General features: G+C 37.8%; 1 protein-coding gene and 1 long non-coding RNA gene across 4 annotated transcripts in view; one reads left to right on the top strand and one right to left on the bottom strand.

Moving 5' to 3' along the window:
- The window catches only part of LOC124101501 (uncharacterized), a 22,452-nt gene extending 22,026 nt beyond the window's left edge, over positions 1–426 (bottom strand). For all 3 annotated transcript variants that reach the window (XR_009228036.1, XR_006854626.2, XR_009228035.1), the window contains exon 1: positions 253–426. This is a non-coding gene — a long non-coding RNA (uncharacterized LOC124101501). The remainder of the gene's footprint in view (positions 1–252) is intronic.
- Positions 1–18,373, top strand: part of LOC124101502 (schlafen family member 13) — a 19,022-nt gene extending 649 nt beyond the window's left edge. Inside the window, exons 2-5 of the mRNA XM_046457514.2 lie at positions 8,087–9,240; positions 12,184–12,312; positions 14,115–14,838; positions 15,018–18,373. Coding sequence (XP_046313470.1) covers positions 8,087–9,240; positions 12,184–12,312; positions 14,115–14,838; positions 15,018–15,831 — 2,821 coding nt within the window. The 3' untranslated portion in view covers positions 15,832–18,373. The remainder of the gene's footprint in view (positions 1–8,086; positions 9,241–12,183; positions 12,313–14,114; positions 14,839–15,017) is intronic.
- Positions 18,374–25,135: the final 6,762 nt, after the last annotated feature.

Consider the following 25,135-nt stretch of genomic DNA (forward strand, 5'->3'; position numbering starts at 1 on the left):
TCCGTCCGTGCTTAAAAAAAAAAAAAAAAAATATATATATATATATATATATATATATATATATATATATAATTTAGTTGCGGTTGGACAAAATACCTTTATTTTGTTTATTTTTATGTGGTGCTCAGAATCGAACCCAGGGCCTCGCATGTGCTTGGCCAGCGGTCTATCACTAAGCCACAACCCCAGTCCCATGCTTTTCTTAACTGCACCGAATACACAGTGAGAACTGGTCGTTAGAATAGGACTTACTTTTTAGCTGAGGCCAGGGATACAGGAGGCAGGCTTCCAGTCCCAAGCAAGCTGGCTGAGGTCTGAGACCCCGGAAGATATAAAGGTGCTTTTGGCGGGAAGGGAAGCCTGTGAAGAAGTTACCTAAGTGAGGGAGGTTCAAGATGGCAGATTAGAGCACGTCTGCATTCCTAGTTTTCTTTTGAGTTTCAGGAGGGTGGGGGTGGGGGCGGGATCATGCTAATTTCACTTTCTGAGAAATCGAAACTTTAAAAAACCGCGCCAGAAAATTCTAGTTTTCATGATCTAGGAAGCTGAAACTTGGCATTCAGGCAGCTGGAGTACTGCTGCTTTGTGGGATCTGGCTTTATGGAGGTAGGATCTCTGTACTTTCACAGAGAAAGCCACTCGGTTTAATGCTCCACTATCATTGTCCTAAAATGACAGCATTGGGGCTGGGGATGTGGCTCAAGCAGTAGCACACTTGCCTGGCATGTGTGCGGCCCCGGTTCAATCCTCAGCACCACATACAAAGATGTTGTGTCTGCCAAAAACTAAAAAATAAATAAATAATTAAAAAAATAAAATAAAATGACATCATAATTTTTGAATTTTCATTTTTTTTATTGAACTTCAAAATTATGTACCAAACCCTGCTCCTTAATAATATTTAGGTGTGACATATAATGCTTCTTTCAGTGAACATTACTAGTGTTAAAACATTGTTTTGGTATGTTATTTATTTTTAACAACTTCTAGACATATGTAAAGGAATACAGATGCAGGCATGTCTTCAAAAAGAAAAAAGAAAAGAAAAGAGAGAGAGAGAGAAGGCACACTTACCCAATTGGTTGATCTCTATGAAAAGCTGAGCCACAACCCCAGCCCATATGTTACCCCCTTTTAAATAAACTCTACTGTATATGCTTGCCTCAGCGAGCTTCCCTAATGTTATACTTCAACATGTGAGGGGGCAGGACTCTTCATCAGTAACCAGCAGTAACACACACTGCAAGGAGGAGACCCACATCCTCAGACCCGGCCCCCAAGTCCCATGCCATCCTAAAACCTCACATGTGAAGAAGCAAGCCTGGTTGATCAGGCCTGGAATCAGGAGTGGACTGCCTCCTCTACTCATTTCTTTCCCCCACATTTTAACACTTTGTTTATAGTCTTCTGTATTTTCTTGTGCACACAGACTGAAGTAGTTCTAAAAAAAAAAAATCGGATATTAACATATTTATGTTGTTAAAATAAATATGCCAATTAATGTTTAGAGAATATCCAGAATATAAGTGTCTGTTTAGGAAAATAAATGTTATAGGTAATTGTTTTCCTATCGCAGAGCAGCAAACATCTCTCAATTATCCATCTGATTGTTATTCATAATTACATATTCATTTGTGTCCCATCTCCATAAAGATTTCTGGATATAACTCATTAAAATTGAGCAAATTCACTAATTGGTGCTTTCACAAGTATGTGCTTTAATTAGTGTTGGTAAAATAACCAAATGTCTTTTCACATACTTGCAAAAAATAACTTCAAAAATCCAAATGGATCACAGCTTCCCAGTCAATATAGCTCAAGTTTCTTCTGAAAAACAAAAAACAAACAACAAACAAACAAAAAAAAAACCCCATCTATTCTGAAAATCTGGAGAACCTTTTCATAAAGATCAATCAATTTCTCTCTATAAGGTTGCACAACTTTATACAGCTACAAATGATGAAGATTCCCAGTTTTTCTACATCTTGGTAAATGCTTAGTTTTGCTAGGCTTATAGATACTTGCTAGTCCAAGGAAACAAAATGGTATCTTTGTCTTTCTATACATTTCTTTGACTACTCTGAGGCCAAGCCATCTCATATTCTTACAGGCCAGTTGCGGTTCCTGTTCTGTGAATACCTTTTCATTTCTTTCTTTTCTTTTTGTATCTGGGATTGAATCCAGGAGCATTTTAGCCACTGAGCCATATCCTAGCTCTTTTTATTTTTTTATTTTGCAACAGAGTCTCACAGAGTTCCTTGGGCCTCACTAAATTGCTGAGGCTGTCCTTGAACTCAGGATTCTCCTGTCTCTGCCTCCAAGGTTGTTGAAATTACAGGCTCCCACGCCACCATGTCCAGCTCTTTTCTTTCTATCTTTCTTTTTAATTTATTTTTATTAATTTTTACTCTATAGGTTAGTAATTTCAAGAATGTTATATAAATAGAATAATACAGCATGTGACCTTTTGAGATTGACTCTTTTCACTCAGGGTGTCTTTAAAATCCATCCAGTTGTTTTGTGAATCAAGAGTCTGTTCCTTTTTATTTCTGAGTGATATTCTGTGATATAGATAGACCACAGTTTATTTAACCATTCACCTGTTGTAAATCTTTCATAATTTTACAATCCATTTTGAATTAATTTTTGTTTAAGACGTGAGGGTTAGTTTTAATCTTTGTTTGTTTTGTAGTACTGGGGATTGAATCCAGGGCCTCATGCATGGTAGTCAAGCCCTGAGCTATATCCCTACTACTTTTTATTTTATTTTGAGACAGTCTTGCTAAGTTGCCCAAGCTGATCTTGAACTTGTGATCCTCCTTTCTCAACCTCCAAGTATCTGGTATTAGTCTTGTGCTATTGCACCAGGTTTTGGTTTGATTTTTTTCCTGTGTACATCTAAATTGCTCTAGCACCATTTTTGAAAAGACCATTCATCCTCTATTAAATTATTTTTATGCTTTTGTCAAAAATCAGTTAGCTATCTTGTGTTGGACTATTTCTGGGTTCTCTGTTCTGTCCCATTAATCTATGTGTACTGCTTGCCAGTATCACACTCTATATATACTGAAGCTATATAGTAAATCTTTTTTTTTTTTTTTTTTGACACTGGGTATTGAACCCAAGCTTGCTTAATCATTGAGCAACATTTCCAGCCCCTCCCTCCTTTTATTTTATTTAGAGACAGGGTCTCCCTGAGTTGATTAGGGTGACTTTGAACTCTTGATCCTCCTGCCTCAGCCTTCTGTTCTGAGCCACCGGGATTACAGGCTTGTGCCACTGGCTATATAGTAAATCTTAATATGAGATAGAGTGATTCCTTATACTTTATTCTTTTTTTTAAGGAAAAAGTTCTAGAATCATTCTTCTGTGTACTATTCCTTCAAAAAAATTTTTTTTAGTTGTAGATGGACACAATACCTTAACATCTTTTCTTTCTTTCTTCCTTTCTTCCTTTCTTCCTTTCTTCCTTTCTTTCCATTCTGAGGATCAAACCCAGTGCCTCACATAGTGCTCTACCACTGAGCTACAATATCAACACCACTCTATTCTCCTTTTTAGAAATATCATGTTAGCTATTGTGTTAGTTTCCATGCTTTTCCATAAAAAAAATTTTGTCTATATGTAAAAAGAAGTCTTTCAGGGATTCTGATAAAAATTGTGTGACGTCTACATGTCAATTTGAGGGACAATTGACAGCTTTACCATGTGGTTCCATTGAAGCAGGCCAGAGACCACTCCCCACCCAGAAGACCCTTACCATAATTAAGCAGAAACCCTCACTATATTTGTAACATGGAAGTTCCTCTTCTTCAAAAAGCTTTCTATCAGCAAAACTTCTGCAGAAGGGCGTTGTAGTTGGTAGTTTCCTCTTTTTTTTTTTTAATGAATGTCAGGTTTGAGGGAAAAAAAAGAAAAACTTTTGAAACCTCTGTTTAGAGGATGGAATGAAACATGATTGTCATATGAACCTGCTAGCTGCCCTCCACCAAACTGGGTATAACGTTCAAAGAATTTCTATACTCATTGTTCAGAGGAAGAATTCTTAGGCAAGAGCCACCTCTGAATCCTGTAGTCAATAATCCTGCCTCCTGCAAATTCCTCAAGGTGTACAGCCTCTTCTGTCCTACTTTAACATCTTAAGCTCCCTTGATGATCTAAACTATCGCACATAGTAGTTGCTTATTTACTTTCTACCTCCCCTAAACAGCAAGCTCTCAATAGCAAGGACCACATTTGCTTTGTTCACTACTGTTTTCTTTGGATTTAGCACAGTGCCAGGTAAATGATAGATGTCCAATTAATATTTGTTGAGTAAATGATTTATGATTATAATTTATGATTAATAATAATTTCACAGTTGAGAAATGACCAATTGACATGCCTATGCTTGGCAAAATGTAATGTGGCCTTTAAAATATATAATTATAAATGTGACAACATTTCTCCAAAATTTGGAGAAATGATAGATAAAACAATGCAAAATTCTGTTCATTTGATGACTGTAATTCATAAAAATGTAATATTATTAAAGACCACAGAGGAAAGGGAAATACAAGTAAAAGGATTATTGTCATAATATTTGTGAAAATTTTAAAGCCCAGGATAAGACTGAATTTTGTAGTATGCCATATTTTTATGTGGCCAATGGTATATATTTAATAATGTAATTATTATAGGATTTTGAAAATAAAAAATGTTCTCCAGTAAACCCAATGGAACCAGGTACTTCATAAAATTTTGATAACTATTGTGATGTTTTACTGTTATTGATTGAACTCTGTTATTGAGTTCTCAATCTTTTATTACACTAGTTTTGTTTCTCTGCATATTTTTTAAAACCATATCTGGTCGGGCACAGTGGCAAACATCTGTAATCCCAATAACTCAGGAGGCTGAGGCTGGAGTGTCTCAGGTTCGAGGCCAGCCTCAGCAACTTGTGAGGCCCTAAGCAATTTAGTGAGACCCTGTCTCAAAAAATAAAAAGGGCTGGGGATGTAGCTCAGTAGTAAAGCACCTTGGGTTCAATCCCTAGTACCAAAAACAACAAAAACTAAAAACAAAAACAAACAAAAAATACATATATTTGTGTGTGTGAATAGATATATGTGTGTGTGTATACAGATACATATATATCTATATATCCAAAAACATATTAAGAGAAAAATATTTTTCCAACTTCCTTAATATGTATTTGGATGGGACAAAATCTCTCTTATTATTTTATTGAAGAACTCTACCACAGTTTCCCATTAATTTATTTTCCTTTTTTGGGCATATTATTATTAATAATTTTTAAATTCTGATTTGTTATATATGACAACAGAATGTATTACAATCCATATTACATATATAGAGCTCAAGTTTTCATATCTCTGGTTGTATACAAAGTATATTCACACCATTCGTGTCTTCATACATGTACTTTGGATAATGATGTCCATCACATTCCACCATCATTTCTAACCTCCTGCCCCCTCCCTTCCCCTCTAACCCCTTTGCCCTATCTAAAGCTGGTCTATTCCTCCCATGCTCCCCCTCCCTACTCTACTATGAAACAGCTTGATGCTGGTTGTTTTAATGAATCATGATAATAGCCATTATTTATTATCAGGTGGTTATATGTGCCCAATACTGTTAAAACACTTCATGAACTAGATTTCTTTTTAAAGTCATGTTTGTTGAGATATAATTTATATATGGTACAATTTGCCCTATTTAGTTTTATAGTTATATGAACTTTGATAACAAATATAAAAATTCACAACATATAAATATGGATAGATAGTACTACAGTGAGGATACAGAATATGTTACCTTGTTCTCCTTTACTTCTTTCTTTTTTTTTAACAAATAGAGAAATTAATTTTAATATATTTTCATTTAACCCAATGGATTACCAACATAATTTGCAAAGAAAATAATTGTTAGATATTTCATGTTCATTTTCTTTGTCCTAGTAATTCTTTGGAATCAAATGTCTATTTAACACATAACATGCCTCAATTCAGACTAGACACATTTCAAATACTCAGTGGCCTCCTGTAACCAATGGCTGCCATATTGGCTCCTTTCTCCATCTTTCACCTATTGGTGAGACATATGCTGTAGGCTGCATGATAAGTCCCCTTGTTATGTGGTTTCTTGTTGAGTTCCATCAGAAAGGAACACCAAAGAGATGAGCTTAGAAGATACAAGAGTAGAATGAGGTGTTTTATTCCTCCCTATAAGACTCTGTTAGACTGTGAATTGATTTCTACATGCTTTTGGTGGGAATAACTTCAGTTAGGTCACCTTCTCCTACAAATTTTTCATAATGACTCTCTTCTTTCACCTCCTACCTCTCCATGTTTACGGAAGGAAAGGTGCTTCACAAAATTTGCTAGTTTCCCTCAACCTTGCCCTTACCTTTATAAATACCTTATTAAATAATTTTTACTCTGATTGATCTTTTTCATCCTTGAATCTTGAATAATATTATATATATATATATATATATATATATATATAAAATATATAAATGTATAAAATGCTAACATTTTTAAAGAAAATATAATAATAAATATATATAAATATAATAATAAATTACTTGCACCTTCAATGCCACCTCTGGTATCTGGGCCATCATCTCTCGTGTCATTTATTGTCAAATCCTTATTACTGGTTTGCCCTCTTGAATTGGTTCTCTACTCTGAATTAATAAAGTGTCTACCCCTTTAAAAAAATTATGATACAGTAAAATTAACATTTCTAGACGTATAGTTCCATGTGCCATCCCTTTGTAATCACACCTTCCCCCTTCCCTTAGCAACCATGGATCTGTTCTTCATCTGTAACATATCTTCGTAAATATATTTTTAGTTGTTGATAGACCTTTATTTTATTCACTTATTTATATGCACTGCTGAGAATCGAACCCAGGGCCTCACACATGCCAGGCAAGTGCACTACCACTGAGCTACAACCCCAGCCCCTGTAATATGCCTTTTAATGGCTACTTTTTTATGTTACTCTCCCTTCTTTAAAAATCCTTCCTTAGCTTTTGACTGCTAAGAGCATTGTCCCTTTTCTTTTCAAAATATTTTCTTAGTTGTCAGTGGTTATTTATTTATTTATTTATTTATATGCAGTGCTAAGAATTGAGCCCAGAGCCTCATACACGCTAGGCAAGTGCTCTACCACTGAGCCACAACTCCAGCCCACAGTGTCCCTTTTCTAACTTTGAGCTTCCTCTTTCACTATTTCTTTTCTCACCTAACATCATTCATCACTCTAAAGTTCTGGTCAGACTGAACATCTCTTTGCTGTTTGTTTTTTTTTAATTGAGCCTTTAATTTTTTTTAATTTTAATTTTTTGGTACTGGGGATTAAATCCAGGGGCTCTGTGTCACTGAGCAACATCCTCAGCCCTCTTTATTTTTTGAGGTAGGGTCTTGCTAAGTTGCTGAGGCTGGCCTCCAACTTGCAATTCTCCTGACTCAGCCTCCCCAGTCAGTGGGATTACAGGCATATACCATGATGCTGGGTCTCTTTACTGCTTTAATACACTATTTTCTTTCTTTCTTTTAATATTTATTTTTTAGGTGGACACAATATCTTTATTTTTTATTTTTATGTGGTGTTGAGGATCGAACCCAGCACCCCGCGCATGCCAGGCGAGCGCGCTACTGCTTGAGCCACATCCCCAGCCCTAATACACTATTTTCTTTGCTAGTTTCAGGACTTCCCACATTTCACTCTGATATTAAAGCTTTGGTTAATTTGGATCTTAGCTTGAGTGCTCCTTCAACCAGGAGGCCTTCTTTATTCATATTAGGTTGATTGTTAATATTTGATGCTTTGTCTTTCAGAGTACTTTCCAAACATTGATCAATTATTTTATTCAACCATATTTCCTCGCAGACTGTAAGCTGCAAGAAGCAGGGGCTCTGCCCTTTCTTGATTTGCCACTGAATCTCTAGCTCCCAGTACCTAACAGGAACTTGACAAACATTTTTTAGTAAATGAGTGAATGTATTTTGTGTGTACTACTCAATTTACTTTTTTATTAACATGAGATGCATGTTTTAATGGTTTTCAATTGCAGAACAAACATGGAGAAACATAATTCATCTTTGGTGGAGGATTTATCTCACCCAGACTTAGTCTTCAACATAGGAAAAGTGACTCTTGGTGAAAGAAACAGAAACAAGATGCAGAAAACTCAGAGAGAGCAAGAGAGAGTGAACATTCTACAGGCTGCATGTGCTTTATTAAACTCAGGAGGAGGAGTGATTCAGATGGAAATGGCAAACGAAGATGAACAGCCAGTGGAGATCGGACTGGACTTGGAAGAGGCACTGAGAGAGCTTATTCAATCTTCAGATTTGCAGGCTTTCTTCGAATTCAAGTACCAAGGAAAGTGTTTTTACATTTTTGTGAAATCTTGGAGCAGTGCCCCTTCACCTGAAGACAGTTCCCCGAAGCCTCGCATTTGCAGCCTGAGCTCCTCACTGCGCCGTAGATCTGGAACTTCTGTGATCCTCATGAAGTCAAGAGAGGCGTTTGATTTCCTAGTAACCAGGAAAAAGAGTGTAAAATGTAGTCTGAGTCATGAAGGACTTTCACAGAGTAAAATTCCCAGAGCTGTACATCAGAACGTTTTTGAATCAGATCTTGCTTTCAAATTATTCCAAAGCGACCGACTTAAATATGATGACATCCTACCTTTTCCTGAGTCTCAATCTGTAGAGTTTAAGCAGTTCTCTACAAAAAACATACAAAAATATGTAAAAAGCCTAATTCCAGAGTACATCCCTGCATTTGCAAACAGTGGTGGAGGCTATCTTTTTGTTGGGGTGGAGGATCAAAGTAGGAAAGTCCTAGGATGTGCAAAAGACCAGGTTGACTGTGCATCTTTGGAGACAGCCATAGCAGATGCAGTTTCAAAGCTGCCCATCGTCCATTTCTGCTCTTCTGAAGCGCAGTTGTCTTATAGGACCAAAGTCATAGATGTGTTTCATGGGGAAGACTTGTACGGTTATTGCTTTGCAATTAAAGTGGAACCATTCTGTTGTGTGGTGTTCTCAGAAGCTCCCATTTCATGGATGGTGAATGATAGGAAAACCATCTACAGCCTGACGGCTGAGAAATGGGTAGACATGATGATGTACTCTCCTGGTTCATGGATGGTGAATGATAGGAAAAACATCTACAGCCCGACAACTAAGAAATGGGTAGACATGACGGACGCTGATCCAGGTAAGGGGCAGAAAGCTCCTCCTTTCCTGTCCTTTCTGCCTCTTGGGCAACTCCATATTACAGTTTTCCTTTGTTTCCTGTTACTCTGGAAATCTTACTAAGTGTTTTGATTCTCCAAATACCTTGCTTTTCATACAAGAGAAAGTTTTGTTGGGTAGATCAGAAACCTAAATCAGTTGTCGAATAGTGAAAATTTTCCACATTAGAAGTTGAAAAGAAAAATATTTGGGGGAGGTTGCCCTTAAAGTGATGTTCTAGAACTGGCTTTTATTGGCTCTAAGGTAAATTTTTAAATTTTAAGAGCTGGCTGTTAAACACTGTCATTATGAGTAGTTGTTATTTTTTTTAAATTTTATTTTATTTTTGGCCAGGGATTGAACTCAGGAGCACTTGACCACTGAGAGACATCCCCAGCCCTATCTTGTATTTTATTTAGAGACAGAGTCTCACTTAGTTGCTTAGGGCCTCACCATTGCTGAGGCTGGCTTTGAACTCACAATCCTCCTGTCTCAACCTCCTGAGCTAGGAATACAGGTGTGTGCCACCACACCTGGCTGTTTTTGTTTTTGTTTTATTTGTTTTTGGTGGTGCTGGGGATTGAACCCAGGGCCTTACACATGCTAGGCAAGCACTCTACTAACTGGGCTACATCTCCAGCCTCTAGGCATAGTTAAGTTTTAATATATGATTGCAATTAAATAATGTATATTACAAACATTATTTATGAGTTACTGTACTAATACAAACTCACCACTTCATAATTATTTCCTAAGTTTTACTATCATCTATGCTTGTGTGGTCATTTATATCTACTGTGTCTGTGTGGTGGAAATACTATAAAATGGAGTGCTACTGTGCATTTCTTTCTTTTTTAAAAATATCTGTTTACTTGTCAATGGACCTTTATTTAATTTATTTTTTTGTATGTGTTACTGAGAAGCCAACCCAGTGCCTCACATATGCTAAGCACTCTACCACTAAGCCACAATACCAGCCCTGTTACTGTGCGTTTCTTCCCAACTCTGTGTTTAATGACATTATATGGATGGTTTGAAATTGTCCATGGTGGGAATATTTACAACCACAGAAACAAGCAGTTGGCTGCAAATGAAAAAATCTTTTCTCAACTAGACCTGGTTATTCGACTTTTACTAGCATAGTGCCATTTCCTTGGATTGGCCACTTGAAATATTTAAAATCCTTTGGATTGAAGTTTGCTGTAACCTCATAATAGTACCTCTGCCTAAGTTAAGATGCTTTCTGTGTCTTGATCCTTGGAGACCTTAGTGACTTTGCAGTTCAGGAAAACCTGAAAGTAGCTCAGGGTGATGAAGGCCTTCCCAATGCCAGGTCTGTCCTCAGTACCCTCACATTCTTCCTGATCTGCTTGTGCTCTAAATAATTTGTCTTTACCTCCACTCATCATCATGCACCCACTATGCACAAGCCATAACCTGATCTACTACTCTGCTTCTAACAATTTTCCTTACTTGGCATTACTGTTGCTTCCTAAGCTTGTTTGCATATTTTTCTTATCATTCTATAATTTGGTGGATTAGTGGGATATCTCAGTCTTTCTAGAATGACTGAGAATTTGCCAAGCCTGGAGAGACACAGAGAATCATATAAAATCTGGGACACAGTCTTTTGTGTGACATAAATAGCTTGTTGGATTTCCATCTCCAAAACAAGTGGAAGAACTTAATAATGCAGTTCCTAATGTCCTTTGATTTTATACCTTATACCTTTAGGAATAAACATAGGTGTCTGTCTGTCATTGAGATTTTTACATGAGTTTCTTGTTCCTGATATTTTCAATGGAAGTCTTTTTGCTTTACACAAGTACTCCAGATAGGTAGAAGTAAACATTCATAAACACAACTACCATGGTCTTGGAAAGTTTATGTAAAAATAAATTGAGCTTATTTTAACTACTTAAAAATCTACTTAAATGTGGTTAGGGTTATGGCTCAGTAATAGAGTGCTTGCTTCGCATGTGCAAGGCCCTGGGTTCGATCCTCAGCACCACATAAAAATAAATAAAGTTATAAAAATTTATATAAAAAATCAATTTAAAGAAATGATTTGTACCCATATATCTTCTGAGTAAGCTGAGAGTATGTCATGGTTCAACCTGGAAAATAGTAGTGATTTAAGTGAGTGAATGAGAATGTGGCTAGTGAATGTCACCTAAGCATTTGCTGTTAGGGGCTTGTTGAAATTCTAAAATGTGATGATCCTTGTGCTCTATGCTGCAGGGGATATAAGGTAAGGAAAAGTTTATGCTTCTAAGGGCCTTCATTCATTCATTCATTCTTTCTTTCCTCACATTTCTTATTGGTGCATTATAGTTAATTCATTTTTTCATTCATTAATTTGAGAAATATTTATACTAGAAATATCTACACAGATCCAAAGCAGACCTAGTTCCTGACCTTCGTGCAGCTTAGTCTATCAAAGATGATAATCATTTAATCAGTCCCTAAACTAATAAATATATCATTAGAGTTGTTATAATGACTACTAGAGGAAAATACATGGAACTATAGAATATTTAACAGAGATGAGAGTTGGGTGCAGGGAAGGTAGTGAAGGATAGAGGGGTGATATAAAGTAAGACACACCAACACAGATGTGGGGACTAAAAGTATGTGCTATGTGTCATGAGAGACATATGAACATAATGCTATCCTGACCGAGAATGAAGAATAATATTGAATGGAGAGATACAAATTTCCAAATAATGGCTCTTCAGTGGAAGATTTTGGCCATGTTAATACACAATAAAACTCTGTCTAGACACATGAGTGGGGAGTTGTCTCTATCATCTCTCAAGTCACACCACCAAGAAAATCATATATCCACCCACTGGTAAGGTCTCTTTCCGTCATGAGGGGATGAACTGAAATCTCAGAATAACATGAGTTTTCTTTCTTTGTGAAGATCTTCTGTGCTTGTCCAAAGACTTTGAATCTCAGCTGAACCTATCTAGTGCATCTCCTCTCAGCAGACCTGTGTACTCCAAGAAAGGCCTGGAACATAAAGAGGATCTCCAGAGAATCTTATTTTCAGGTAGTAACTATGGTTTGACTACTTGACACCAGTCAGTTTTTATGTTATGATAAAGGGAGATAGTTTGTCATGTTTGTGTTTTGAAAACTGCAAATTCTTATGTCCAAAGTGATTGTTCCAAGCTTATAGGTGATAGGTGATTTACTCCCCCACCCCAGGGCTAGGGATCAAACCCAGGGCCTTGCACATACTAGGCAAGCAACCTATACCCAGGCTACATCCTCAGCCCTGGTGAGAGGTGGTTTGGAAGTGAACCCTCACTGACCTCATAGACTAAGGCAGCATAACCCGTAGAATCCAGGATTATTATTTCCAGTTATGAAACTTCCTAGGACAATTGACAAACAATGTCTTTTCTTATTTTCTACTTCATTTGTTTTTCAAAGCTCCATTCCAAACATATTCTTCAATTACTCTATTTTATACAATGAGCAAAATAATTACCAAAGGAATAGGAGCAACTGCATTTAAAATAACCACTACAAATCTTTTATTTATTTATTTATATGTGGTGCCGAGGATCAAACCCAGGGCCTCATACATGCCAGGCAAGAATTCTACCACTGAGCCACAATTCCACTCCTACAAATCTTGATTCTCATATATACTTTCATATCATCTCGACAGGATGAAAAACAATATCTTCCTCCCTTCCTTGGAGCACATGATCATTGAAATAAGTTTGAAACCCTAAAGTGCAAATTTATGCTCACCTCCCATAATTGTTCCTGTTGCCTGAAGCAAAGGGAAACTTTTGTGACAGACAGAGCCCCACCATGATAGTAAGGGACAGAAACAAGAGTTCTGCTTCAGGAGGTACCTAAGGGCCTAGCCTAAAGGTCTTCCAGCCCAGAACTGCAAGAAATTCCCTGCTCAGCAAGGTTTTACATCGGGGCAGGGTCTGGTGGCTCTGGAGGAGCCTACAGGCCTGGCACGTGAGACGGACTGGGTTTGATCCACAGCACCACATAAAAATAAAATCAAGGTATTGTGTCCACCTACAACTAAAAAAATACATACTTAAAAAAAATAGAGCTGGTGATGTGGCTCAGTGGTCAAGTGCCCCTGAGTTCAATCCCTGGTACCAAAATAATAATAATAATAATAATAATAATAATAATAAAAAAAAATAAAGGTTTTACATTGACTCTATCTTCTCACAAACATAGTGCTAAAGAGCATCTTATTCCTGGAAAGGCTATTTCTACTCCCATCATAAAGATTTTCAGGGACAGTTTGGGATTCAGATACTTGGAGTAGATAGAGGAAGGATAGGGAGCATTACCATTTCTCCAGTAGCCATGATGAGCTGGACACTTTCTGCTATTTCATTTATTACTCCCCATAGAACGTGTGCTTTGTTAGTTTTATATATATATATATATATATATATATATATATATATATATTTCTCTGATGGACCTTTATTTTATTCATTTTTTTTTAATAGGTGCTGAGAATTGAACCCAGTGCCTCACATATGCTAGGCAAGTGCTCTACCACTGAGCCACAACCCCAGCCCTGTGAGTTTTCTTTTATAGGAGAGGAATCAGTGTCTTACAAAGGTTAGGGAATTTTTCAAGACATTGAAATAATAGACACATGGATTTAGATGAGGTATGTCAGATATTCCAAGGCATCTTTTTCCTTGTAATATAATGATATTCACAAAAATATTTTAAAATCTGTCATTAACCACCATCATCATAATCAACCAGTTAATTATGATTAAATATAATTAATAATTACTATAAATATATATATTTTTTTGTCTCCCAAATTATCATTCTTTCTATGTGTAGTGCCACGAGAAAATTTGCGATACACTCCTGAATCCGTCTGGAAGGAGCTGTTCTCACAGCATGAAGGTCTGAAGGCGTTAATAAGTCAGCAAATGCATCCTTTCTCCCAGGGAATTCTGATCTTCTCTAGAAGCTGGGCTGTGGACCTGGACTTGCGAGAGAAGCAGGAAGTCATCTGTGATGCTCTGCTGATTGCTCTGAACAGCCCCCCTACCCTCTACACTGTTCTCAGGGATCAGGATGCAGAGGGCCAGGCCTACTGCACCCAGACTGCATTTACTTTGAAACAGAAGCTGGTAAACATGGGTGGCTACACTGGGAAAGTGTGTGTCATGACCAAGGTTCTCTACCTGAGTCCCAGGAGCAAACCAGAGACCACAGAGGGGTCGGTCTGTCTGGTAGATTATCCTTCGTCCTATTACCTTAGAGACACTCAGCAAATGGAAGCCTTGCTGCAGGCTCTTGTGATTGTCTTGCTTGGCTTCAGATCTTTCTTGAGTGACCAGCTTGGCTGTGAGATTTTAAATCTGCTCACAGTCCAACAGTATGAGATATTATCAACAAACCTCCGTAAGAACAGACACTGGTTTGTCCATGGCTTGCCTGGCTCCGGGAAGACAGTCATGGCCATGAAAATCATGGAGAAGATCAGGAATATGTTTCACTGTGAGAAAAATAATATTCTCTACATTTGTGAAAACCAGCCTTTGAAGAACTTTATCGGGTAAGCAATTAGATCTTATACCTATATGTTATTTAATCAGGGATTATTTTTCTACTAAGCCACTTTGTTCCTTGAGAAATTATTTGTGACAGTAGTACTATATTCAGGGGAACACAAAAGAGTGATTTTTCTCCTTCACAAAATGAAGAAAACTGAGTGTGTCGTTTTCGTTATTATAGGAATAAACAGATCTGTGAGGCAGTGACCCGGAAAACCTTCATGAAGAAGGAGGACTTTAAAGATATTCAACACATCATTGTGGATGAAGCTCAGAATTTCCGCAAAGAAGATGGGGACTGGTATGGGAAAGCAATTGCCATCACTCAGAGGGAAAAGGAACATCCAGGAAATCTCTGGATCTTTCTGGACTATTTTCAGACCAGCCACTTGGATGTTAGTGGTCTCCCTCCTCTCTCATCCCAGTATCCAAGAGAAGAGCTCACAAGAGTGGTCCGCAATGCAGATCAAATAGCCCTATACCTAAAAAAACTGATGAAGAACATTAAAAAGAATCCACCACGTAACATCCCCCGTAGATCCTTGGAGATGCTTCCTGAAGCTGAATGGGTTCGGGATGTCCAGGGAATCTTAAAGATTCAGAAAAATTTGACTCAGACTCAAATCGTGAACTTTGTGGCAGACACCTGCAAGGGGCTGTTTGAAAAGGGATATACATTCAAAGATATTGCTGTGCTTGTCAGTACCACAGAAGAAGTGAATGACTACAAGTATGACCTCCTAAGGGCGATGAGGAAGAAAAGGATGGTGCAGTTCTGCGATGCAAGTGGCGTATTGAGCGATCACATCGTGTTGGACAGTGTCCGTCGGTTCTCAGGCCTGGAAAGGAACATTGTGTTTGGGATCCATTCAAAGACAGCTGAGCCTCCTATCTTAAACAATATTCTGGCCTGTCTGGCTTCCAGGGCAAAGCAACAGCTCTATATTCTGTTTTGTGATAACTTTTACAAAGAACCTCAACCTGAAATGGGTTAAGACAACTACTCTGGAGATATCTGTGTCTGTTTGGTTTTGCAGAAACTTTTCTCTTTGGTTCACAGGTCAGATTAGGGCAGAGTTAAGAGTTGGGAACTGCTTCTGTCCTGCTTACTCCTTTCAAAGAGATTATTTCCCGAACTCTTTCCAAAGACTGTGGTTTCCTCCAGTTCCATTCTTCCTGTTAGATAGGTGATAGCATTCAAGGGAACTTTAGCTGCCCTGCAGGGTAGACCAGTGTGCTGGAGTTAGGGTGAAAACCATGAAAACAAGAAACAGCTCCTCTAGCCTATCTTTCTTTAAAGTCTAGACTTTTTCATTGTGACTACACATAGTTTTTGTTTTTTAAAAATTTATCCAATTACCACTTGTTTTCTGAAGAAGGATAGTCGGTTAAAAAGTCACTTGTTCATTGTGGAAGCATAAGTTGTTTCTTGAATTCTTTTTTTTTTATACTATCATTTATTTATTTTTTGGTTCTGGTGATTAACCCCAGGGGCACTCTACCACTGAGCTCCATCCTCAGCCCTTTTTATTTTTTATTTGGACTCAGGGTCCGGCTAAGTTGTGCAAGGCAGCCTCAAACTTATAATCACACTTCTTCAGCCTCCCAAGTTGCTGATTACAGATGTGAGCCATTGCATCTGTCCTTCAATCCTGGGGTCCTCTAACTTCAACAATATAGGACAAATCAGCAAAATAGGGAGGGAAATATTGCTTCTTTCTTTCTGAGTGCATTAAATCAGATATAACTCAGGCCCATCTCACAGATCCTGCTTCATCCCTGGGGTCATCCATTTCTCCAAAAAGTCCTGCTTCCTTCATGGAGAATGGTAATAGAAACCAAAATCTGGACATTGCCTATGCTGGTTGCTACTTGTTAGCTTACTTTGTTGTTGCTGGCTTTTGCCACTGTCACTGTATGTGGCAGCACTGTCCAACCACATGTAGCAAATGATTCCTTGCAGTGTGGCTGGTCCAAATGGAGATGTGTAAATATGCATGCAAACTGGATTCAAAAATTTGGTATGAAGAATGAAAATATCCCCTTCATCATCCTTTTATAATGATTATATGTTCAAATGATCATATTTTGGAAGTGTTGAGTTAAATAAGAAATAGTATCAAAAGCAATTGTGCCTGCTTAGCTTCTAAATTTTTTTAATGCAGAAAATTTTAAACTACATATGTAGTTTGCATTATATTTCTGTTGAGCAGCACTAGTGTGTGCATTGTTAAAAATGAGACTTTTCAATGCTCGACTAGAGCAGAGGACTCAGTAGGGTGGAGGGAGAAGAGGACTTTGTCCTTCAAGCTACATAATGTCTAGGGTTATTTTTAGTTGTCACAACTTAAGGGGAGTGTTAATGGTACCTAACGGGTAAAGGCAGGCATACTGATAAACACCCTACAATGTACGGGATAGCACCCTACAACAAAAATTTCCCAACCCAAAGTATCAAAAGGGCTGAGTCTGGCAAATCCTGATGTGCCTAGTTCCGTCCCTTAAATAAGTATTCCAGGTTGGAGTTCTTCCCTTATGATACTTGAGGCCTGAAGGACTGAGGCATCCTGTTTTGTATTGCTAGTGAATTGGTATTTGGAATGAAGAGTCCTGGGGGATCCTGTGACCCCAATAGGGATTCTACCTTTCTCAGATGCTGAAGTAATATAGTTGCAAAAGATTTTTATTCCTTATGAAGTGTAGGCAATGCCAAGGTGAAATAAAGGAAGTGGTGTCCTTGAATAATAGCTTATCTTTAGAGGCTTAGTGTTTCTTAAACTCTGTGGAAGTATATTGATCCATTGCAACATATTGCTAAGTGCTTATATAAATCTAGTAGTGGGGGTTTCTAAGATTCTCAGGGGGAAATAAGAAATTCATATCTAAACGGTTTTATTCTTTAAATAAGCTAACTCTTTAAGAAACACTCCAGGCACGGAGAAAATAAGAATGTATAAGCTGAATGGTCATTCCCAAGACATGAGTCTCTAAAACTTGCACAAACATATTAAATGCATTGGTTAGTCTGATGAATCTCTTCAGAACTCTGAATCTCATGATGCTTTCTGGTTATAAAAAACAAAAACATTACAATTGCAAAACTCTTTACTGAACAGTAAAATCAGAGTAGAATAAAAAAACATGAAAATTAATATGAAAATAAATAGTAAAGTTTAAACAATATTTATTCCCTCAAATTTAAGCCATTCATCGCTCTAGAAACATTTTGGTTGAGATATAGGAACATGTGCTTCCAGGAATGTAATCCCAGTGCTGATAAAGAAGACATCTAAATTAACTTTTACCTGGAAATGAATAGTACTTAAGAATTTAGGAATCCTTTCTCTACTAAGACTTGGAGTGGAAGATTTGGAAGGCTCTGTTGTTATGTAGTAAAGATAAATAGGAAATAATCAAATGTGGTGCTTCTAATTAAGGAATTGCCTTTGTGAAAATTGTTCTATTAATTCAAGGAATACAAAATGGTGATTTTTCTCTGTGATGTTCCAAAGTGTGAATAAAGACGCAAGGAAGACATTTTCAGGACTTTTGGATTGCTTTGGAATTTTAAAAACAGCTCCACATAGCTAGGAGGTCAGATGGGTACATTAAATATGGCAATAGGAGACTCTAATCATGTCTTTCTATTGAGCTGAACTATAATGAATATGACTACCATCGGTTTACATGGGGTTTTGATAACCTAGAAAAAATGGCCAAAACCTGGGCCTACAGAGATAATCTTATTCCATCAGGGTGATTTTTTAAGCTGTCCAATCTCTCTGATGAAATATTTTGCGGCCCCAGTGACATTTTACAGAAAGGGATGGGTGACCTCTAGCAGCTGTCACCCAGAATCACTTAGTCCCCTCAGCTGAAGACCTGGGGAGGGTGCAGAGAGGAGACCTGAAGGCAGTTCTGCTTTCAACCAGCAGGGAAGAAAAACAAGCGCTGATCTCGTCCAGACCTGGAGATGGCAGCAAACCTCGGTCTCCCACCGGGACAGCGATACCAGGTAGGTACTGTAAATACCCCGTGGACTTGGGGCAGGACTGAGCTCCAGCTTCCACTGGCTCCTGCCAAGAAGAAGGGGAGGAGGTCTGGTGGGAGAGGAAGGAGACAGGGCCTGGGTGGGAGAGTGGCAGGAGAGAAAAGGGAGGAGGCGGGAGGAGCCCCCAGGACGCTTCGGTTAAAGTAGAATTTCACTTCCAAAGCGGGATCTGGATGCACCGGTGGTGGAGTACCTTTTTGTACATCGAGACATTTTACGATAAAAATTTAGGTATCATTCTGAACCTCATTCTCCCTCTACCCGGTTGAGTAGGACGTGTTTTCCAGGTGTCAGGTGGAGCCCTTAGTTCCCGAGGAGCTCCCCTCCCCGTGGTGACAACTCCTCGATCCCAGTGTTAGGTGTGATTGTGATAAATCACAGAGTCAGTCTCAAAGCAGGAGATGGAACCTTTATTCACCAGCTGGCCGGAAGAGGGCAGGCTGCAAGTCTGCACTCTTTGATTAAAAAACCACAAAGAAAAATCATGAGATCTAAAATCATAAGCAGAGGGGGAAGTGGGTCAAAACCCTAGTTGAGTACAATTTAAAGGATGGTTACTAACGTCTAAACAAACATTCTCTGACATTCTGTGCGGTTAGGGTACATTGCACAAGTATAGTGTATAAGAATTGCCATTTTGTGTTGCCAAATGTGCTACGCTAAGCAACTACTGGTGGGTACAGAGGTGGGTTTTCCCATGGGAGAAGCATTTCTTACATGACATGGAGTTTCAGGGTAAAATGGAGTCTGGTCATTGCCCATATAGCCTGGCCCATAACACCAGGAGACTCTAATCCCCAGCCCTGCAAAGGGCAGAACCTCAGGATCTGCCCCTGTGCCTAGATTTCTCCACAGAAAATTTAATGATGCCCCCACAAGACGCTGCAGATGCTGCACATAGCTCTTTTTTTTTTCAGATGAGTTTCTCTAAGCTCTTTCATTTACTTGTGAGCTTCAGATTTTCCCAAATCTTGGCAGATCTAGGGTCCTAACCTTGACCACTTATCAGTGAACTACAAGGTAGAACCCTCTGGGATTCGATTCTGGCCTGGATTTTAGCTCTGGGGAAAAAAATGAATGAGTGGGCACCAAGCTTTGCATCCCTGGAGCTGAGGAGGACCACAAAGCCTTGAGGGGTAGGAAAGGAGGCACAGCCGAAGCTTCTGCCACCATGCCCCTCCCAGCTGGAGTCAAAGAGGTTGAGAGTGAAGAGATGGCTGTCCCTCACCACCAGCAATGCTTTGAGGGGATCTTGTCCTTGGCATTCTTGGCAAGTGCCAAACTGAGCCAGGACCTTGAATGAAAGATGATCCTCCCATGGAGCCTTTGCTATAGTCATGCCCATTGCTTAGCCAGGGTGATGTGTTCTGAGAAATGCTGGTCAGGTGATTTGAATTTCCTAGTGGAAGAAGCATCATGGAGTAGTGACACAAACATATATGGTGTAGCCTATGCTCCTAGGCTACACTTTCACAGAATGCTGCTGTGATATACTGAAGAATTGTAACACAAATGGTTCCTTGTGTATCTGAACATATTGAAACACAGAACAGGTACAATAATAAGAGTATGCCTAAGAATTTTTCAGCTTCTTTACACTATTATAGGACCACTGTGGGATACAGTTGTTGTTAAACAATAGGTAGCTATTCAGTGCATGATAGTATATTTATTATTTTTTTGTACTGGGGATTGAACTCAGGGGCACTTCACCACTGTGCCAACATCCCCAGCCCTATATTGTATTTTATTTAGAGACAGGGTCTCACTGTGTTTCTTAGTGCCTCACTTTTGCTGAGGGTGGCTTTGAACTTGAATCCTCCTGCCTCAGCCTCCTGAGCTGCTGGGATTACAGGTGTGCACCATGGAGCACAGCTTATTATAGCTACTTTTATAAATAGCTATAATTGACATGTTAAACTGCACATTTAAAATATACCATCTGATGGGGCTGGGGTTGTAGCTCAGTAGTAGAATGCTCGCATACCATGTGTGAGGCACTGGGTTTGATCCTCAGTACCATATAAAAATAAAATAAAAGTATTGAGTTCACCTACAACATATATATATATATATATATAATTTTTTTAAAAAATACCATTGGATGAATTTTGACATATATAAAAACATTTGCAACTGTTACCACATTTAAGACAATGAAGATTTTAGACCTGGCTAGGATGAGGAAAGAGAGGCTCTAGTCTATGGTACAAAATGGAAGGGGGCACAAAAAAAAAAAAAAAAAAAAAAAAAAAACCCAAACAACAACAACAAAAACCCAACTTCTCAGTAATCAAGATAAGAAATACTTTTTTATAGCTTTATTTTATTCATTTATTTCATGTGGTGCTGAGGTTGGAACCCAGGGTGTCACACGTGCTAGGCAAGCACTCTACCACTGAGGCACAACCCCAGCCCAAGATAAGCAATACTTTAAAAATCAGAGTCAACATAAATGCCCATGATGAATAAAATGTGAAAATTTAAATACAGCAGGACATAACCCCCTATTGCAGGATTTGCATCATTCTCCTTACCCTTACTATACCAGTCCCTCCTTCCTGTAGTTTAGATCTGGAATGTCCCCAGGTGTTCAAGGCTTGGTTTCCAGCCAGCGGTGCTACTGGAGTGTAGAGGAAACCAAAAACTTGTGCATTTAGGTCATTGGGGGCATGCCCTAGAAGGGGTTATGGGACCACCATGTCTTCTCCTTTCTCACCAGTGCTTCCCCTACCACAGGCTCCCTACCATGATATTTTGCCTCACGCAGACTCAAGGCAACAGGTCCACCTCTAAAACTGTGAGTCAAAATATCAACTCCTTTTTAGGAGCTGATTATCTCAGGTATTTGTTACAAAAGGGAAAGCTGATCAACAGCCCTATCCTTGAGGAGTCCCCTACTTTCCCTTGCTCCCTTCCTGTGTCCTGAATCAGATGAGATGGAGTGTCAGGTATAAGAAATTTAGATGGATAAAGATCCATGATAGGAGAGGGGAGGAAGCAGAATTGAGCAGAGAAAGAAGTTGGACTATGAGGCTGGACTATGACACCCTGGCAGCGTGCAGTGGAATGAAAAGAGCCCTGCTTTGGGCTGAATGGCTGGCGTGGATACCAATTGTAAACTTGCTCATGACCACTAGCAAGGTTTCTCTGCAGCTGAGTCAAGCTGACATTTGGAGGCTGTCTGCTGAATGTCCTCTCCAAACCTGGGCACCAAATCCTTTTCTTGAAAGGGAATCTGGGTGAAGAAGTAAGGCATTCAAATAAACTTTCATCCAGAAATGTGTAGTACTTAATTAATTTAATAATCCTTTATCTACCAAGACCTCAAATGGATATTTGGAAGATTGTGTTATGTAGTAAAATAAATGGAAATGAATCAAATGTTATGTTTCTAATTGAGGTGTCCTCTTTGAGAAAATGATTTAATGAATTCAAGGAAGGCAAAGTAGTTATTTATCTTCTTTGTGATGTTTCAAGGCAAGAATAAAGATGCAAAGAAGGGACTGGGGTGGTGGCTCAGTGGTAGAGTGCTTGCCTAGCATGTGCAAGGCACTGGGATCGATTCTCAGCACCACATATAAATAAATGAATAAAATAAAGATCCATCAACATTTTTTAAAAAAAGACACAAAGAAGATTTTTTTTTCAAGACTTTTGGATTGCTTTGGAATTTCCAAAATAACTCCATGTAGCTATGAGGTCATATGAGTATATTACCTGATTAAATATGCCAATAGGATACCTTAAATGTGGCCTTGACTGAGCTGTGACAGAAATGACTAACAGGTTTACATTTTTTTTTAAACATCACTTAGTTGAGATTTTTTCAAGACCTGAAAATATTCAGACTAATCAAAATAGAATTACTGTAATTTCTTTTTTTTTTTTGTACTGGAGATTGAACCTAGGGGTGCTTAACCACTGAGCCACATCCTCATCCATTTTGTCATTTTATTTAGAGACGGTCTCACTCAGTTGCTTAGGGCCTCCCTAAATTGCAGAGGCTTGCTTTGAACTCACGATCCTCCTGCCTTAGCCTCTGGAGCCTCTGGGATTACAGGCATGTGCCACTACTCAGGGCTGAAATTTCTTATAATACATAAAAACTTAACATAAAACTTTAAACAATGTAGACACAATTAACAAACCCCTAAACATACCATACAATTTTTAAAGGCAATGGCATTTTAGAAGATGAAAGGTGACAAGAGAACATCAAAGAACTTCCACATACTCAATGAGAACACAACAGCCACCCATCTTCACACTTTCCATGTTTGTTTTTAACTTTGTTTCTTAAAGTCAGTGATAATGAAGGCTTCTGTCAAGTATAAGATTTTTAAAATTTATATATAACAGCAGAATGCATTACAATTCTTATTATATTTATAGAGCTCAAGTTTTCATATCTCTGGTATACATAGTAACTCCCACCAATTCCTGTCCTCATACATGTATCAAGTATAAGATTTTTAACATTGAAAATTATATTTCAGGGGGCTGGGGTTGTAGCTCAGTGGCAGAGCATGTGTGAGGCACTGGGTTCGATTCTCAGCACCGCATATAAATAAATGAACAAAACAAAGATCTATCACATCTTAAAAAATATTTTTAAAAAATTATATTTCAGGGCTGAAGATTTAATCATAGAGCATTTGATTAAGTCTGGTATGTACAACACCCTAGGTTCAATCCCCAGCACTACAAATATATATGTGTATATATTTTTTTCTAAAATTTTTATAACAAAATTAAAAAGTAAAAAATGGCATTGTTTGTCATAAACTAAAATATTATCTGACTGAATTTATTCATGCATCCCTCATTTCCAAAAGCTTTAGATGTTTATCTATGTACATTATGTAAGTATGATTTATTTATGCAGATAAGGAAAAATAATGTATAATAAGTTTTCTTTAAAATTACCTTCTACACACTTCAACTTTTACCCTCCACCCTGCCCCAGCCCAAGTCCCATTACAAATGAACAATGATACAATGTATTATCTGAGGGGTTACAAAGCAATCTGTACTCCTTAAATTTTTTTTTCTTTTTGTGGTACTGAGGATCAAACCAAAGGCATCACACATGCTAGACAAGCACTCTGCCATTGACCTACAAGTCCTGCAATTTCCTAAGTATCCAAAGATATCAACTTTCTGCCAATATAAACAAAAGGACTCAAGTGGCCAAAAGTTATGATTAGTAGGAGAAAAAAGGCAAAGTATGAAGATTATTTAATAAAATTTTATTTACATCTTTCCTGCAAGCTACAAGTGCACTTCAGACTAGCGATAAATAATATTGAATGAACACAGCCACAGTAGTTTGGATTTGCTCTGGAACATATACGCACACTAAAAATAAATGACCTTCTAAATATTTCATAGCTTAGTTGATTCAAATATAAATTTCGTGTTCTTTAAGAAACTGGCAAATGCAAATGAATGGCTATGCATTCTTGTAAAGTCTGAAGAAACCTGAAGATGGCATGTGTTTTTTTTTTTCTTAAAAATGCAATACAAATATGTACCTAATCACTGCATACATTGATGGATTAGAAAGGTCTAGACAGATGCAATCTCCAAAATATACAGTTATAGGATATTCCAAGTGGAAAAAAAATTGATACTGATAATTATTTAAAGAAAGAGTCAAAGTCAACAAAAATATTGATAAAATTATATACTTTATATATATATATATATATATATATATATATATATATATATATATATATATAATGGACCTTTTAAAAATTTATTTATATATGGTGCTGAGAATCTAATCCAGAGCCTCACACATATTAGGCAAGTACTCTACCACTGAGCCACAACTGCAGCCCCAAATTATATTCTCTTTTTAAAAGAAAGATCAACATAAAAAAGCAAAACCTATAGATCTGGAAAAGTTTCATTTTATTGTCTTAAAAAACAAACTAGAGAAAGCAATAGACAGAGGGAATCTAAGCCACTTAGAATCGAGGCAGCTCTACACAAAAAAATGGAGAAAGTACAATGAATTGACCTCAGAAGAGAAATGAGGAAAACCAAATTTCACAAATCTCCATGTCAGTAATAATGTATTATTGCACAAAATATCAAAATTACAGTCTGTAATTTCCTCCTTAGGCTCATAGTAAATTATCAAACTTCTGTTTAATGCATTATTTTTATGAGCCTTCTCTGTTTAGCAACATATGCTGTATGTATGCTCATACTTTACCAAATCACAGTTCTCATTT

Source organism: Marmota monax, unplaced genomic scaffold (assembly GCF_021218885.2).
Source record: "Marmota monax isolate L192 unplaced genomic scaffold, Marmota_monax_Labrador192_F-V1.1 WCK01_AAM20220418_F8-fsc00417, whole genome shotgun sequence".
NCBI lineage: Eukaryota > Metazoa > Chordata > Mammalia > Rodentia > Sciuridae > Marmota > Marmota monax.